This window comes from Notamacropus eugenii, chromosome X (genome assembly GCF_028372415.1).
Source record: "Notamacropus eugenii isolate mMacEug1 chromosome X, mMacEug1.pri_v2, whole genome shotgun sequence".
Lineage (NCBI taxonomy): Eukaryota > Metazoa > Chordata > Mammalia > Diprotodontia > Macropodidae > Notamacropus > Notamacropus eugenii.
Genome location: NC_092879.1, coordinates 43,692,936 through 43,708,273, shown reverse-complemented (window position 1 = coordinate 43,708,273; position 15,338 = coordinate 43,692,936). Strand labels below are relative to the sequence as shown.

Genomic DNA, 15,338 nt, shown 5'->3' with positions numbered 1-15,338 from the left:
CTCCTCATAGTTGGTGGCCTCCATCGTCTTCATCAGTTTTGGTGTGATTGCTGCTTTCTGCTGTGCTATTGTGGATGGAGTGTTTGCGGCCCGGCACATCGTGAGTATATCAAACAGAGTCCTGCAGGTGTGTACTGAATGCTTGCAGCGTGCATGTGCTAGGCCGAGAGGCTTAGGGGACAAAACGGAAAGGCAACATGGGGCCTGAGTCCTCAGAGAGCACACACCCTTAGGAAACCAGAGCGTAGCTAAGTGGTAAGTAAAGGTAGGTGTTGACCTTGGCAACAGGCCTAAGCTATGTGGGCTCTATTAGCATCCAGGCTGTTGGGGGCTTTTCTTCCCTTGAATCCTGTCACATTGCCCCCAGACCAGGGACAAGGACAGGAAGTCACAGCTGGCTGCCTTTTTTTCCTCTGGGGAGGTTCAGGATGATATTCAGGCCCAGGTGTCCCTCCCCACCAGCATAACAATTGCCTTTAAAAACCCCTAACACTTTCTAGATTACCCCAGAGACCAAAACTTGGCAAGCTGAATGCCAAGCCAAACCAAAGTAGTTATTTTTACCAGCACTGAAAGGGTGTTTTTGTGGTTTTCAAAAACTAGCTTGAACCAAAGCTCTCTCTACAAAACTCCCTGAACTGTGTGTGAGCTAGCTTCTCTCTCCATGTACCACCCACCATTTCCTCTATGGTTTCTCCTTTTTCTCTATCCCTGTAATAATTCATTACTAACCACTGAAGAAAAAGCTGTCCCCTGCCCCTCCCCATGTTCTCTCATTCCTATCCCCCTTAACCTGTCCCCATCTGTGTCCTAATCCAACCCTCCCCACCCTTTCCCTTTGCCCTCTCACCTTGAACCTCTTCCTCTTACACTCATTTCAATTCCACCAAGACCTAACTCTACTCTGATGAGACCAAATTACTAGCTTTCTTCTCCAGTGCTGGCTATCCTTTTTTTTTTTTGAGAGGCAGTTAGAGTTAAGTGACTTGGCCAGAGTCATACAGCTAGTTAAGTGTCAAGTGTCTGAGGCTGGGATTTGAACTCAGATCCTCATGATTCCAGGGCCAGTGCTCTATCCACTGCACAATCTAGCTGTCCCCTGGCTATACCTTCTCTCACACCTTGGGGTATGCTGGGAAATATTTAACCACCAGCTCTACCCCCAAAAAATTGTATATGACATACTTTTAAGTTTAATTTGCATTATTAGCATTTTCACCATTACTTTCTTACATCTAGACGATCAACAAAACAATAAATCATGCCCTGATTTGTTGCACTTGTCAATTTCTGAGATATAAACGCTCACAGCAAAATTTAACAATCAGCTCTTGACAGCCAGTTTGAACTGACTCCAACACACACCACCTTTGACACTGATCCTGGAAGAAGAATTTGAAGACTCCTTGCGCTCCATCCTTCCTTTCAAACTCACCTTCTTTGCCTCCTTCACTCAGCAAACTTTCAGCCTTTGAAGTTCACTCAAGTCAGAATTCTCATTCTAATCAAAATTAGGGTGGCTATAGTGGTCATTCTTCCTCCTTTCCCAAGGAGTTCAGCACTTTGTTCATCCTCCTCCTCTTCTCTCCAGCTCCTGCACTTATGCTAGGGGACTTTAATATTTCTGTAGCTACTCACTCACATTCCCTTCCCTCCCATATCCTTAAGTCCCATGAGCCACTGCCTCAGTCCACTTCATTCACACATTGAGTCACACACTAGATCTGGCCCTTACCCACAAGGGTAAGAAACTATGCCTTACCCCTCACTGCCCCTAACCTCCTACCATTCCATGTCTCCCTATTGCTTTACTGGGGACAATCTCTGGTTATTCTGATCTATATCTTGCCATTGGGCCCAGATGGCTCTGGAGGATAAAGTGAGGCTGGTGACTCTGCACAGCCCTGCCTCACTTAAATCCAATTCGCTTGCCTGTCATAGCATCACCTTCCTGATATCATGGTCCTCTTCACAAATGAAAGCTGAATAACAACAACATTGCTTCATCATTCACCCACATCAACATTTTTAATCCTTCTACCACTCACCAATGGTTTCACCAGGCCATTACCCCTGCTCTGACTTTGTTCCTCATTCTCCAACCTTAGCCTGATGGATAGCCATTTCAGCTCTGCACTGTCCTCTGTTCTTGAATCTGTGCCCCTCCCTGACCCACTGTCACTCTTCTGTAGCCAAAATTGACCTCTGGATGACTCCCATCATCTTTCTACTTACTGAGGGACTTTCTTTAGGTGAGACTCAAGGGCATCTAGTCTAGCTCCCTCATTTTCCAGAGGAGGACATGGATTCAATTAGATGATCTCTCAGGTTCCTGCCAGCTATAGATTGAGGGTCTTCAGATCCCCTGGGAAGGCCAACCTTGCCCAGTAGGCTTGCTGCACACCTAGCTCCTAGTGACTTTAGAACAAGCTTCATGAAGAATAATGATTAACATTTCCACGGGGCTTTAAGGTTTGCTAAATGATTTATACCTCTAAGATGATTCTCAAATGTTTATGGTAAATAACTGGTGGTCAATCAGACTGAGCCAGCCTGACCAGTACCAACAACACATTTACACCACCTAGTTGTTCATATGTTTAGGGGGCTTGGAGTGTGCATGCTCATTACACATTCAAGATGGAGTCACATGTCAAGAGTGCTCCTGTGAAAGAAGGAGAAGCTGAACACAGGAGACAGTAACAGTAGGAGCCTGATTTGTCTTAGGGAGCCAATGAGTAGCCTTGTTATTGGAAACCACTCTCAAGGGCCTCACAGGAGTGGTATCAAAGGCTGGGTTGTTGAAAATAGCCAGCTCTCTGGTTTCTAGGCTTTGCTCAAGACAGTGTATCCCATATCACAGATACTTCAAGAGAGCATCCTCCCTTCCCCTGTCCTCCTTCCCCTCACTAGAGACAAACCCATTTACCCTCTGGCCATTAACACTCCACAGCCTTAGTGACACTCCATACGAGCATCAACTGACCACTTCCTCTGTCCATCACTTTAATCTCTGCCCTCCACTCATCTGGGCACCTAGGTGGTACAGTGAAAAATGTTGGCATCAAGAAGACCCGAGTTCAAATCCTTCCTGATACTTATTAACTGTGTAACCTGGGAGAAGTCATTTAATCTCTCTCAGTCAGTTTCTTCATCTGTAAAATGAGGGACAATAATAGTACCTACCTCACAAGGTGGTTATGAGGATCCAATGAGATGTAAAGTGGTAGCTATTGTTATTATATCTAGTCAAAAATCAACGAAGAGAAGAGACAAAATTCAACTTGTCAGGTCATGTTCAGTGGGCTTTGGGTATGCCCCAGGTAGGAGAGAGTTGACTTGGGTTTCTGGGGTCCCCTCAAGTGTCAGGGACATTTCACCTCTATAGGGAACTTGGTTGCTGCTTCCTGAAAAGAACAACCTTCTCATTTGGTCTTCCTCTTCCCATCCCACTCAATGGTGTGTATGTGTGTGCATCTCCCTCATTGCTAAACAAAGCTCTTCTCTTTGCTTACCAAACATCCAACCTCTTTGCCTTTATTCTATTTTTCCCAGGATCTCAAACCTCTTTACGCAAACCGCTGTCACTACTACTCCAAGACATCCCAGAAGGAAGCTGAGGAGGTAAGAGTAGGAGGCTTCCCAGAGAGGCCATCCTCCCCCCCTTCCCAAATCCCCCCCCACCCCTTCCTTCCCACAGGACTAGAGCTGGTCTTTTGGGGAGAATCTGCAGCTAGCTGTCAGTGGGCTAAGGAGCCAAGAGCAGGCTTTATGTCCCCGTGTGGCCCACATAGCTTCACTGTGTTCCAGAGCCAGGCTATGCCCCTGGCCCCAGCCAGTTACTTCCCAGGTATGTGACCCTGGCCACAAGAGGGATGAGGTGAGAGTGTGCATGGCTCAGGGCCAAGGCATTTCCTAGGCCTGGAAACTCAACTCTGGCCAGTGGCACCATCTTCATTCACGACAGACAGCATCCGCTTGCTGGCAAAATAAAGTATATGGTGGCATGGCATGGTAGGATTGCTTGGCTGCTCTGAGTCTCCCATGTCTTCTTTGTCCCCCTCTTTCCCTCCTGTTCTCCCTTGTGAAGGTTGCTTTCTTGGAGCCTCTCTAAGCATGGGGGGTGGGGAAAGGGGTGCACGGGTTGCTGTCCAAGCATCTCAGGGAAGGAGCCAAGAGGCCTTGCACTTCCCATTTTCCTTGCTAATTCAAATCCTTCCTCCAGTTTGAGGATGGACATAAACTCAACCATCCAGCAACCAGCCTCTTCCAACTCCGGTCATAGACATCTAACTCCCTGCCCAGTCCCCCACTTTTCACCTCTGGGTTGTTTGCTTGCAAGAAATCCTTACTAATGGCCTCCATCTTCATTAACACTCTTTCCAGTCCCCGGCTCCATTCCTACCCCCCTCCTTGCCTAACTACCCCTCTTCCCCTTCAGGTGAACTGCCTCCGTGCAAACCAGGGCTATTGCAAATCCAGGATTAGGGGCAATACCTGCTTCTGCTGTGATCTCTACAACTGTGGCAAGTAAGTAGTGAGCCTGGAGCAGGACTGGGAAGGGGGTAGGAGGGGGTATGGGGTACTCACTCAGCCCTGGGCTGGCTATTGTGATGGGGGCAGCTATCAAAGAGCTAGAGGATGTGGTCACACAATCAGTCAGTTACTGAGCATTTATTAAGCTCATAATCACCAGCTACATGCCAGGCATAGAATAACTAAATGGGAGAGTTGGAAGGCACTACAGAGGCTCTTTGACAGAGGCTGTCTAGCCCAACCTACCCATGGCAGGAATCTCCACTGAAACATCCTGGACAAGCGGACACTACTTGGAGACCACCATAGAGAGCGCCCCACTACCTATTGGGGCAGCCCACTCCACTTTGGAACACCTTGAATTATTAGAAAGTTTTCCCTGAATTCAGCCTCGAATTTGGGTCCAATGATTTGCAGTCGAGGTGGGGATATAGATTAGAACACATAGCTGGAATATGTAAGACTGCGCCCACTCAAATAGTGCCAGTTGTGTATGGAAAGCCAGAGGGAGCATCGCACAATCAACAAACATTTATTAAGCCCATGCTATGTGCCACCACTGTCCCGGGTGGTGGTGATAGAAAGGCAAAAGATGAAATACTCCCTACTCTTACAGAGCTTATATTCTAACGAGGAAGACACAAGTACACAGAGAAGTATATTTAGAATAAGTAGAATTTAGAATAAACACAAAAGTAATTCAATACCAAATGGGTTGGGAGTGAGGGAATGAGTATTTGGGGGTTGAGATGGGGATCAGAAAGGGCTTCCTTTAAAAGGTGATGCCTAAACTGAGTCTACAAGAGAGACATGGAGAAAAGAAACCGTGAGTGTGGGCTGCAAATTGTTCTAGTGTGGACCTTGAAGTGGTACAGTTTAATCTCTGTTACTAATCTTGCTAACATTTCATCCCCAGGATTCTTCTTGCATTTATTCAGGAAGTTCTGGAATCTTGGGGTCAGCTCTTGCCCCTTTCCCTGGACAGTTGTTCGTCCCGACTTTTGACTTTGTCTATTCTATGTTCATTAGCCCCTCCCTGACTTCAGCCTTCAAAGAAAGACTTAACTAGTCAGTGCTTCTACTTTCTTCGAAACTGTCTCTTTCATTAGTTTGGAGATGAGATTTAGGGATTCCTGGGCTTTCTATTACTTACATGTTCCTTGCCCTTTCTGAATATAATCAACTGAGCACTGGCCATCTTTCATTCCAGCCCAGACTGGGAGATTCTTGTTCTTCTTTTCCCATAAGTTCACAGAGGATACTCCCAGTGTTCTGGGGACCTTCCTTGACAAGAATGGAGCACACCAACTCCCTTCAGTTAGTATGACAAGCCCATCTTCTTTTTCACTCAAACATTTCTTGAATAACTTTTTTTCCTCCATTTCTTCAGAATTCCTCATCTATTATAATCTAATACTCACTGTGTGCCTTAGGATTTCATTGCCCTTGGGGAAATGCCCATTTTCAGTTCTAAGACAGTAAGGTTGCAGGTCCCACAGTCATACCACAACAACATTGAAAGAAATGGGCATTAAAAAGATGAGCCTTTGTTTCTCGGATAATTTGGAAGCACTGAAAATTAAACACAATCTCCTAGAAGTCTCCCTATTAAATTGTGGATCCAATTCATTGTCCATTTGCAATATCTCCCCCAAGGTGTATTTGTGTGTATACATACATACATACAAATATATTTTCATAATTAAATTTCAACAAAAGGGTAAACTGAGGCAGATCTCCACACAAGATGGCATTTATTAGCAAGGGAATGCTACCAGTCAATAAATGAGTCAGTGTCTTGACTCCATTAATGCCAAAGACCCCAAACAAAAGGCCAGTTCCCTTTCTGTAGGCTTTGGGGAGTGCAGAACAATGAACAGAACAGGGTAGAAGACATCATTGAATTAAGAGCAGTATGATTGATTCCAGAGCTGAGGCACGGGGAACAATATGATTGGTTGGAAATTTGGTCATTGAGGCTAACAAAGATTAAAAAGTGCTCTTTGTTTGAGTCCAGGTGTGAGATAGTGGCTCAGACTTTTGAACGGCAAACCAGATATCCTTGAAGGATAGCTTGGTGGTGTAAAGATAACAGGCCCAAACTCCCTTTCTGTTCACACACATTTCCCAAGGTTAACAAAATTCCTTGAGGCAAGGATCGATGTGTTTTAAAATTTAACCTATTATACACCAGCTGAACTTTGAACTAAGTTCAGAGACAAAGAAGCATGACTTAGACGGTTATGGGACAGAATGAATTGTGAACACCTCAGTAAGAAAACAATACAGTATCAGTCTCAGTCTTCTCATGGACATATTCTGAGGTTTGTGTATATATGCAATATGTGTGTGTGCACACATATCATACCCATACATCCACATCCACACACACACACACACACACACACACACACACACAGAATGAGGCTCAGTAGGTTGTCCTTAAAATTGCATATGGACAAGTAGGCAGCCTTCATCTGTTTGGTTTTCCTGGGTATCTGGTCAGGCCCAACTCTTCTCTGTCCTGTACTTCCGATCTCTTCCAGGGCTTGGTGTCCTCAACATGTCACATATAAATGGGATAGCCTGCAGGGGCTTCCTCCCTCTCTCTCTAGGGCATCACCCTTTATCTTGGATCTCCAAGACAGTGAGGTACACCTTGGCTGAAGATACAGCTCCCTGCTTCTCTTATTAATGATCAAAGAAGCTGTGATTATATATTTCCTGTTATATGTCGTATAATTTTGATGCATAGAAGACCCCTTGTTGGAGGATGGTCTTTAAGATCACATTTTCACCATCAAGTAAAATGCTTTTTTATAGTCCCCAAGCAGTAAGCACAGCAGGATCTTATTTTCTCTATGTCTTCCATTGCGTGGTGGTAAAGATGTGGTGGACTATGAAATATCACTTGCAGAAACCTGCCTTTTCCCTTCTAATGCCCTCATCAAGTATGCTGTCCATGTGGGGGGAGATGATTCTCATAAAATATTTATATAGATGGAAAATTAGGCATGTAGGTTGGTCATTATTCATGTTCTCTCAGTTACGTTGTTTTGGTAGTAATAAAGCCTGAGATTTTTTTCCTTCCTCTCCCTCAGATACTGTGAAAACTGATCCTTTGCTGCACTCATGATTACACCACCTCCCGAACTCATACAGAACCCCTCTGGGGATACATACTTCTTCTGGTCCAATGGTTTCCCATCTTTGTTCTCCTCTCTGTCATTCTTTAACTCCTCTGTAGGCCCATCCAAAAGATTATGAAGTTAAAGTACAAGTATGATAGCTCCATTCCTTAATGATGAAGAGCATATTGAAAATATATCTATTTTACAGATCTACATATATGATAAAATATATCTCCTTTACGGAGCTCTTCCCTTTGTTGTCCTTCATTCAGTTTCATCCTTAAATGCCCCCCACCCAGGTTTATTTTGCTTAGTTGGAGTCTCTTGGCAAAGATTTCTTTAAATTGCTTCAGTTTTTTTCTGTTTTATGAGGTGACACTGCTCATAATCTTCTCCCATTCTTTCCCATAAGATTTTATAAATGAGTTTAGATTCTAAACCAGCGTTACCCTTGACTGCCACATCTCTCTGCTGATTGGAGTGGATTTTAGGTTCTTTTGAGTCTCTTGTTCTGGCCACTGATTTACACCAGTTGAATTTTCATATGAAATAACAGTCATGGTATGGATGTCTTTTCATCTGTATCCCATTTTTAGCATTAATTACAAGTCTAAAGAGATTGGGTTGGAGTTGTTCTGATTGTATATCACATCTTTTTTTCTCATTTTTACTCTGTCTTCTAGATATGTATTGATTTTGATCAGTGCTGTCTCTGTACAGATGGCTGATTGAGGAATGATTTCTACCTCATTATCATTCATTTCCTATTAATCAACTTAATTTATGAATCAACTTAATTGATCAGTTTCCTACTAATCAGTTTCATTTTTATGACATTATTAGATGCTGACTATCCAATGTATTTTTGCCACTCTCACTATTTTCTCCTTTGTGTTGAAGTCACCACAACTGGCCCTTTTGCTTTCTCTTGGCCAGATGTGTAAGCATTCTTTGTTTTGTATTCTCTTGGGTTTTCCTGCCCTTCTGCTCTTATATACATATGTTTGTTTCTCACTAATTCTTCCTGGCTTTGCTAAAGGACCCCATGTCTCTTGCTCAGAAGGTCCCAGCATCACAGTTTTCTTGACAACTAATATTTTTGACCTTGTGGCATCTTACCAACTTTCTGATTCATTTTATCCCTGCATCAGTAGAAAACAAAAAATATTCAAGCAAATAGCATAGCAAATAAAGTGAAAAGTGAAAATGCCCTCTTGCTGGTCTCCCCACATTCCCCTCCTAGTGTGAAATTTGCAGTCCCTATAAAGTATGTTGGGTACACTTAAACATCTACAAACAGACACCATAAGCATCATAATTTTGGATATAACATGCTCAGTCAGTTAGCATTTATTAAGTTCCTATATGCCTGGCACTGTGCTGAGTGCTGAATACAGGTGAAGCATTTATTAAGCTCCTTCTACATGCCAGATACTGTGCTGGGGGCTCAATACAGGTGATCATCCCAACTACATAATTTAATATATATGTAAGTAACCCAATGCAAAACTTTCGATTCTGCCAACATTTATTAAAAACCTGCCATATGCAAGGACTAAGCCAGATGCTGGGGATGGATACAAAGACAAAAACAAAATCATTCCTACCTTCAAGGTGCTTGCATTCTCTAGAGTAGCTACAATACACACACAAGTAACTGACCACAAAGTGACAGAAAATAAAGTTGCTTGGTCCCTGGCACTTTGCTAGTGGCCTGTTGCCAGCTCTGTACCCTTGGTATCTTCAAACTTGGGAATGGCCAGGCCTGACTGTCAATACCCTCAATGCCACTTCTCTGCAGTCTAAATTCAGAGCATGTAGATTGTGTTTTTCCCTAGCTCCAGCTCACATAGATGGCCTCTGCCCCCCTAGAACCCCACCACAGCCACTCGGAGTTTAAGCAGGAAATGGGCTGCCTCTAGCTTCAGCCTTCCAACAACCCAAGGTTCCCCTTGGGCCAGGAAAGACTCAGTGGCTTTTCCTGACGTACCAACGTTTAGGCCCCTCCTCATCTGTATCAGTCTCTGGACCCTCAGTTTTATGAGCCACTGTTTTGTGGCATAGGTACCCTCAAGTCAATAAGAGCTGGGTTTAAATCTTGCCCTTGATACTTGCTGGCTATTTGACTCTGGGCAAATCATTGTACCTCTCCATGCCCCGACACTATAAGTTGCAAAATGGATGCCCATCCTCATTGGTGGGGGGAATTACCTCAGTGGGAGTTCCTTGACCAAAGAAATCATGTGATTCAAAAAAGCCTTGCTATCGAGTGTTTAATTACTTGCAAATGGTTTTATGTGCAACAACCCTGTAACTGTTATGGAGATTATTCTTCCCATTTTACAGATGAGGTAATTGAGGCTGAGAGAGGCGAATTGACTTGCCCATGGTCACACACCTAGTAAATCCATGAAGCAGCACTAAGGTGGTGGTCTTCATGGCTTCGGGTACAGCAGTCACTTCCACCAGGCTACCCTGTCTCAGTGTGCACTCCGTCATCCTTTGAATCAGTTGATATTTCAATAGCATCGGCTTTGTTTCGAATAAAGTATAGCATTATCATCTTTAAGTGTCTAAAGAAGAGAAAGAGAGTATTCTAGATCTGAGGTCTAGATTTAGAAGAGAAAGGACCCTCAGATCCCCTCTACTTCAATCCCCTCACTTTATAGGAGAGGGAAATGAGACCCAGGGAAGGAAAGGTCACACAAGTAGGATTTGAACTCAGGTCCTCTAACACCCTTCTCACTATACCAAAGACCATTTTGATTCCACTTGATAGAAACATCATATTGGACAGGAAGCAAAAGATTAACAAATTGTCCCTGCTGAATGACTAACCCTTCACTTGCATGAAGGTAGGAAGCTGGCTTCCAGTTGGAAAGATTTGGAAGCCCTTTCCAAGGACAAGGTCACTTAGAGATTAGCCCCAGCTGTTATACGGGGAGTCTGCAGTCCATCTAAGGCCCAAGAGTCAGGAAGCAGTAATCCCATAATAGAAGGAAAACATCTCTGTGAAACAGCCGCTGTCCAGTACCAAGGTTTTTTCAGGCCAGCTAAAATTCAGACCTGACCACAAGAACTAAATATAGCTGCTGACCAGCCCCCAGGGGCGAGGGACCGTGGTTTTGCCTAATGCGTGCGTATATGTCTTCCTCACCTATTTTTAATCAATTGCCAGCTCCCCCAGCACTTTTCCTGGAAAGAAGGCCAAGAAGAAAAATGTCGGGAGAAAAACGACCAGGTAGTCATTTGTATGGTGCTACAGAAACAATTTCCACCACTCTCTGCCCGCCGAAATTCACCGAAGCCAGTGGGACACAGGACTGTGTGATCAATGTCACAGAATCAGCAGAAATGTAGAGCCGGGAGGGACCTTAGAGCCATCGACTCCAACTCTCTTATTTTACAGAGGGGGAAACTGACATTCAGGGAGGGGAAATGATTTATCTAAAGTCATCTCTAGGCTCCTGGATCTAGAGCCTGAAGAGACCTCGGAGACCATCTAGTCCATCCCTCTCATTTTAGACACAAGGAAACTGAAACTGAGAGGATTTGAATAATTTGCCCAAGGACACACAGCAAGTTTGAAGCCCACACAACAGGTTTTGAACCCCAGACTTTCTTACTCTAAGGCCAGCACTGTATCTGCTATACCATGATGCCTTTTAGAAAGAGCAGGAGTCTTCCCCTGCCTTAGAACCGTAGAACCCCAGACTTGGAAGAGACTCAAGAGATTGTCTAGTGTAGGGGTGGGGAACCTGCAGCCTCAAGGCCACATGTGGCCTTCTAAGTCCTCATGTGCAGCCTTTTGATGGAGTCCAAGTCCTACAGAACAAATCCTTTTATGAAGGGGATTTGTTCTATAAAGTTTGAATTCAAAGGGCCACACTCAAGACCTAGGGGGCTACATGTTGCCTCAAGGCCCCAGGTTCCCCACTCCTGGTCTAGTCCAAGCCTTTCACTTCACAGATAGGACAATCGAGGCTCAAAGAGCTTATACAGCCTCTCATTAACACACCCCTGTTCCAGGCCTTTATAAACTAGACAGTGGGAGAGATGTTGTTTAGTTTTCCCAAGATCAGACACACACATTGAGAGCAAAGAAGGGGAAGACAAATACAGGATGCTCATTCTGATGATCACTTCAAGAAGCAGCTAGATGGCCCACTGAAACCTAGGTTTGGAGTCAGGAAGGCCTGAGTTCAAATTTGGCCTCTGACATTTACTAGTGTAACCCTGGACAAATCACTGAACTTCTGTTTGCCTCAGTTTCCCAAGCTGTAAAATGGAGATAATAATAGCACCTGACTCACAGAATTGTTGTCAAAATCAGATATATGTAAAGTGCTTCATAAATCTGAAAGTGCTATACAGATATTCCTACATATAATGATAAGTCATATAATGTTAGCTGCTACGGTTCTTGGCAGTGTGGTATGGCAGACAGAGCATTGGACTTGGATTCAAGAAGACCCAAATTTGAATCCTGCCTCAGTCCTGCTTAGTAGTTGTGTGACCTTGGGCAAATCCCTTAACCTCTGTCTGCCTCAGTTTCCTCATCTCTAAATTGAGGAGATTGAGCTTTCTAACATCTAAGTACTAGCTTAACATCTATGACCCTCTAACCCAACAACTCAACACCATTCATTCATCAAGGGTTTATTGAGTGCCTACTATGTGCCAGACCCAAGATGCACAAAAAAGATAGACATACACTAACATACACGCACAGTCTCTGCCTCCAGGAATTCATTATCTCGTTGAGGAGAAAAAATACACAAATATGAAGCCATTAATAACATACAAGGCAGTATATTCAGGGCCAAGATGAGTGGTGCAGACTGTACCAGAAATGATCAGGAAAGTTTGTGTTGTTGGAGAGGACAGAACTTAGCTTAGAACAGGACTAGAACAGGCTGATGGAAAAGGAAAGAACATGAGCAAAGGTTTTGAGTTGGAAATGAGGTCAGTGAGGAGCCCAGCCTGGCCAGAGCAGAGTTCATATTGGTGAGCAGTGAGAAGTAAAGATGGAGAGGTAGGTTGGAACCAGGTTGGGAAATTTTTGAATCTCAGGGGGAGTTTAAAATTGATCCCTTGGGTCCTGGGGAGCCATCGAAGGTTTTTGAGCAAGGGAAAACTATTTTAGGAAGATTAAAAAGCAATAGTAAAATGCATGATTGATATAAGTAGGGTGAAGCATGTTTATCAATGATGATTTGCATACAAGAAGTGGAATAAGATGGGTGAGGACATCTGTGACTACTAAGGGAAGTGGTTTGGTCACATGGCTAGTATTTGGGATGGCAGGTGCATAGCCAAAGGGTATACAAAGAACCGGAGGAATGTTTCCAACTCCTAGGCTCAAAAGATCCTGAATTGAGAGTAGAGAGGGACCTCCCAAGCCATCTAGTCTCACCTCATCTTTCATGAGTGGAAACTGAGGCCCAGGGAGGGAAGTTGCCTATCCAGAGTCACATAGCTAGTAAGTAAAGTATCTGAGGCAGTATTCAGACCTTGGGCTATTCTATATCCGGGTACGTTGCCCTAGCCATTATAACATAATGTTATGCTCCTCAAATTCTCTACGAAGATTCATGAAGAAGGCATAAAGAGATGAATCCATGCATGAATGTACCCATCAGTGAAGGGAATATTGAGAGGTAGGAACAACACAGACGCATCGGAGCGTTAATGCAGCAGCTGTGTGCAGGCAGGGGTGGATTACAGAAGGGAGAGACTGTGGACAGAGACTGTTCCAGGAGGCTATTGTATAGGCAGCAAGGGCCTGAATGAGGTTGATGCCCATGGGAGCAGAGAGGAGGGGGCAGGTGCAGCTGCCATTTTGAAAGAATATTTTACTTTTTAAAAACTGATCAACAAATTGATCCAGATAAGAACAAAGAGCCATTTGTAAAACACCAAATCTGTACGGTCAGTTTGATTCTACTATCAACACCCCCCCCCCCATTATGTAAACAAACAAACAAAAACACTCCACTGGGTAAACCATTTGAAACTGCATCTGAACTCCTTTTAGTGAACAATAACCCACAGCATTAGCGGATAGGGGCATCTCAAAGCCAGGCAAACCTGGGCTCCAAGGCCCGCTTCTGACACATACTGACTCCATGACTGGGCAAATCATTTGGTCTCTCGGTATTTATGGAGCAAGTGCTGACTTGTATTAGTGGAGGGGATTTCTTCCCCTGGGAGTTCCCTCTTCCATTAAAACCCACAGAACTAGTCCCTAACCCTATCCCTATAAAATCAGAGCATTAAAATAATTTCTGAACTGAATTCCTGAATACTAACACATCCCTATAGTCAATAGTACTCTTTTCTGGGCTTTTAATGTTCTAGCATCCAAAAGGACAGATCACATGTGGTGTCTGGGATCAAAGTTTTGAGCCAAAGGACCTATGATTTGACTCCTGGTAAAGAAGGGAGCAAATAGATCCTCCTCCCCCACCCTTGCCAATCTGCAGAGGAGGTGAATGCTTAATTGCAAGGAGTGTCCCATTTCTGTATTCTTCAAGCTCTCTCTGGGGTATCAAATACAGACTTCATTGCCTGGTATCCAATACCTTCTGATATCTGGCCCCACCCAACTCTAGCCTTATCTTATGTTGCTTCCAGTACATTTTTTCTGTCCCCTTGTCCCTCTCTCCAAATTCTACCACTCCTTGGTAAGGCCCAGCTCAAATCCCCCTTCCTTCAGGAAGCCTTGCTGGACTACGTTGGCCCCTACTGATTTCTCCCATGCCCAACCTTCTGTGATGTTATTGACATATAGAATGATCATTCTAGAGCTAAAAAGGTATCTCCCATGTCATCTGGTCCAGTGGTGGTTGTCACTGTTATTTAGTTGTTTTTCAGGTATGTCCGACTCTTCATGACCCCATTTGGGGTTTTCTTGACAAAGATAGTAGAGTGGTTTGCTATTTCCTTGTCCAGCTCATTTAAAAGATGAGGAAACTGAGGCAAACAGAGTGACTTGCCTTAGGGTCACACAGCTAGTGAGTTTGAATTGAACTCAGGCCCTCCTGACTCCTGGGCTGGTACTCTATCCACTGTACTACTTAGCTGCCTCCCTCATTTTACAGAGGCAAATAAGGTGAAGTGTCTTGTCCTGGTAAGTGTTGTGCCAGATTTGAAGTTAGGAAGATGAGTCTTCCTGACTCCAGGCTCTGGCCCTTTATCTCTTGCAGTGTCCCCTAGCTGCCCCAGTCCAGTGGTATCAAACTCAAATAGAAATGGAGGCCACCAAACCCCGCTTCTAAGGATCCCAGCAGGTGACCTCTCAACTTAGAAAACCACAAATTAACATCATCTATGTTTTATTGTATTTATTTTGTTCAATATTGTTCAAGTACATTTTAACCTGCTTCAGGCAGCACTGGGGCTACCCAGGCCCAGGCTGAGTGTTTGACAACTCTGATCTGGCCCATTTCCCTCACTTTCCAGATGAGAAAATTAAGTGCCCCAATAAGTATCTGAGCTCAAATTCAGCATCCTTTCCACTATATTCTGGTCTGTAGTACCCCACTTGGAATTTGGTTCCAGAAACTGTTCCTTGCTCTCCATTTGTTGCATTGTGTTAGTCACGCCTCCTCTAAAGAGGAAGCCTCCTCCTCTTTGGTTCCTCTGTCGTACTGTGTCCTCATGCTGGCT

At 44.2% G+C, this 15,338-nt stretch overlaps 1 protein-coding gene across 3 annotated transcripts in view; it reads left to right on the top strand.

Annotated features, from left to right (window-relative positions):
- TMEM255A (transmembrane protein 255A) overlaps positions 1 to 15,338 on the top strand; it is a 93,452-nt gene that overhangs the window by 44,118 nt on the left and 33,996 nt on the right. For 2 of the 3 annotated variants that reach the window (XM_072626612.1, XM_072626613.1), the window contains 4 exons: positions 11 to 100; positions 3,556 to 3,624; positions 4,442 to 4,530; positions 10,846 to 10,908. In XM_072626612.1, coding sequence (XP_072482713.1) covers positions 11 to 100; positions 3,556 to 3,624; positions 4,442 to 4,530; positions 10,846 to 10,908 — 311 coding nt within the window. The remainder of the gene's footprint in view (positions 1 to 10; positions 101 to 3,555; positions 3,625 to 4,441; positions 4,531 to 10,845; positions 10,909 to 15,338) is intronic. The other variant, XM_072626614.1, reaches the window with a different exon arrangement.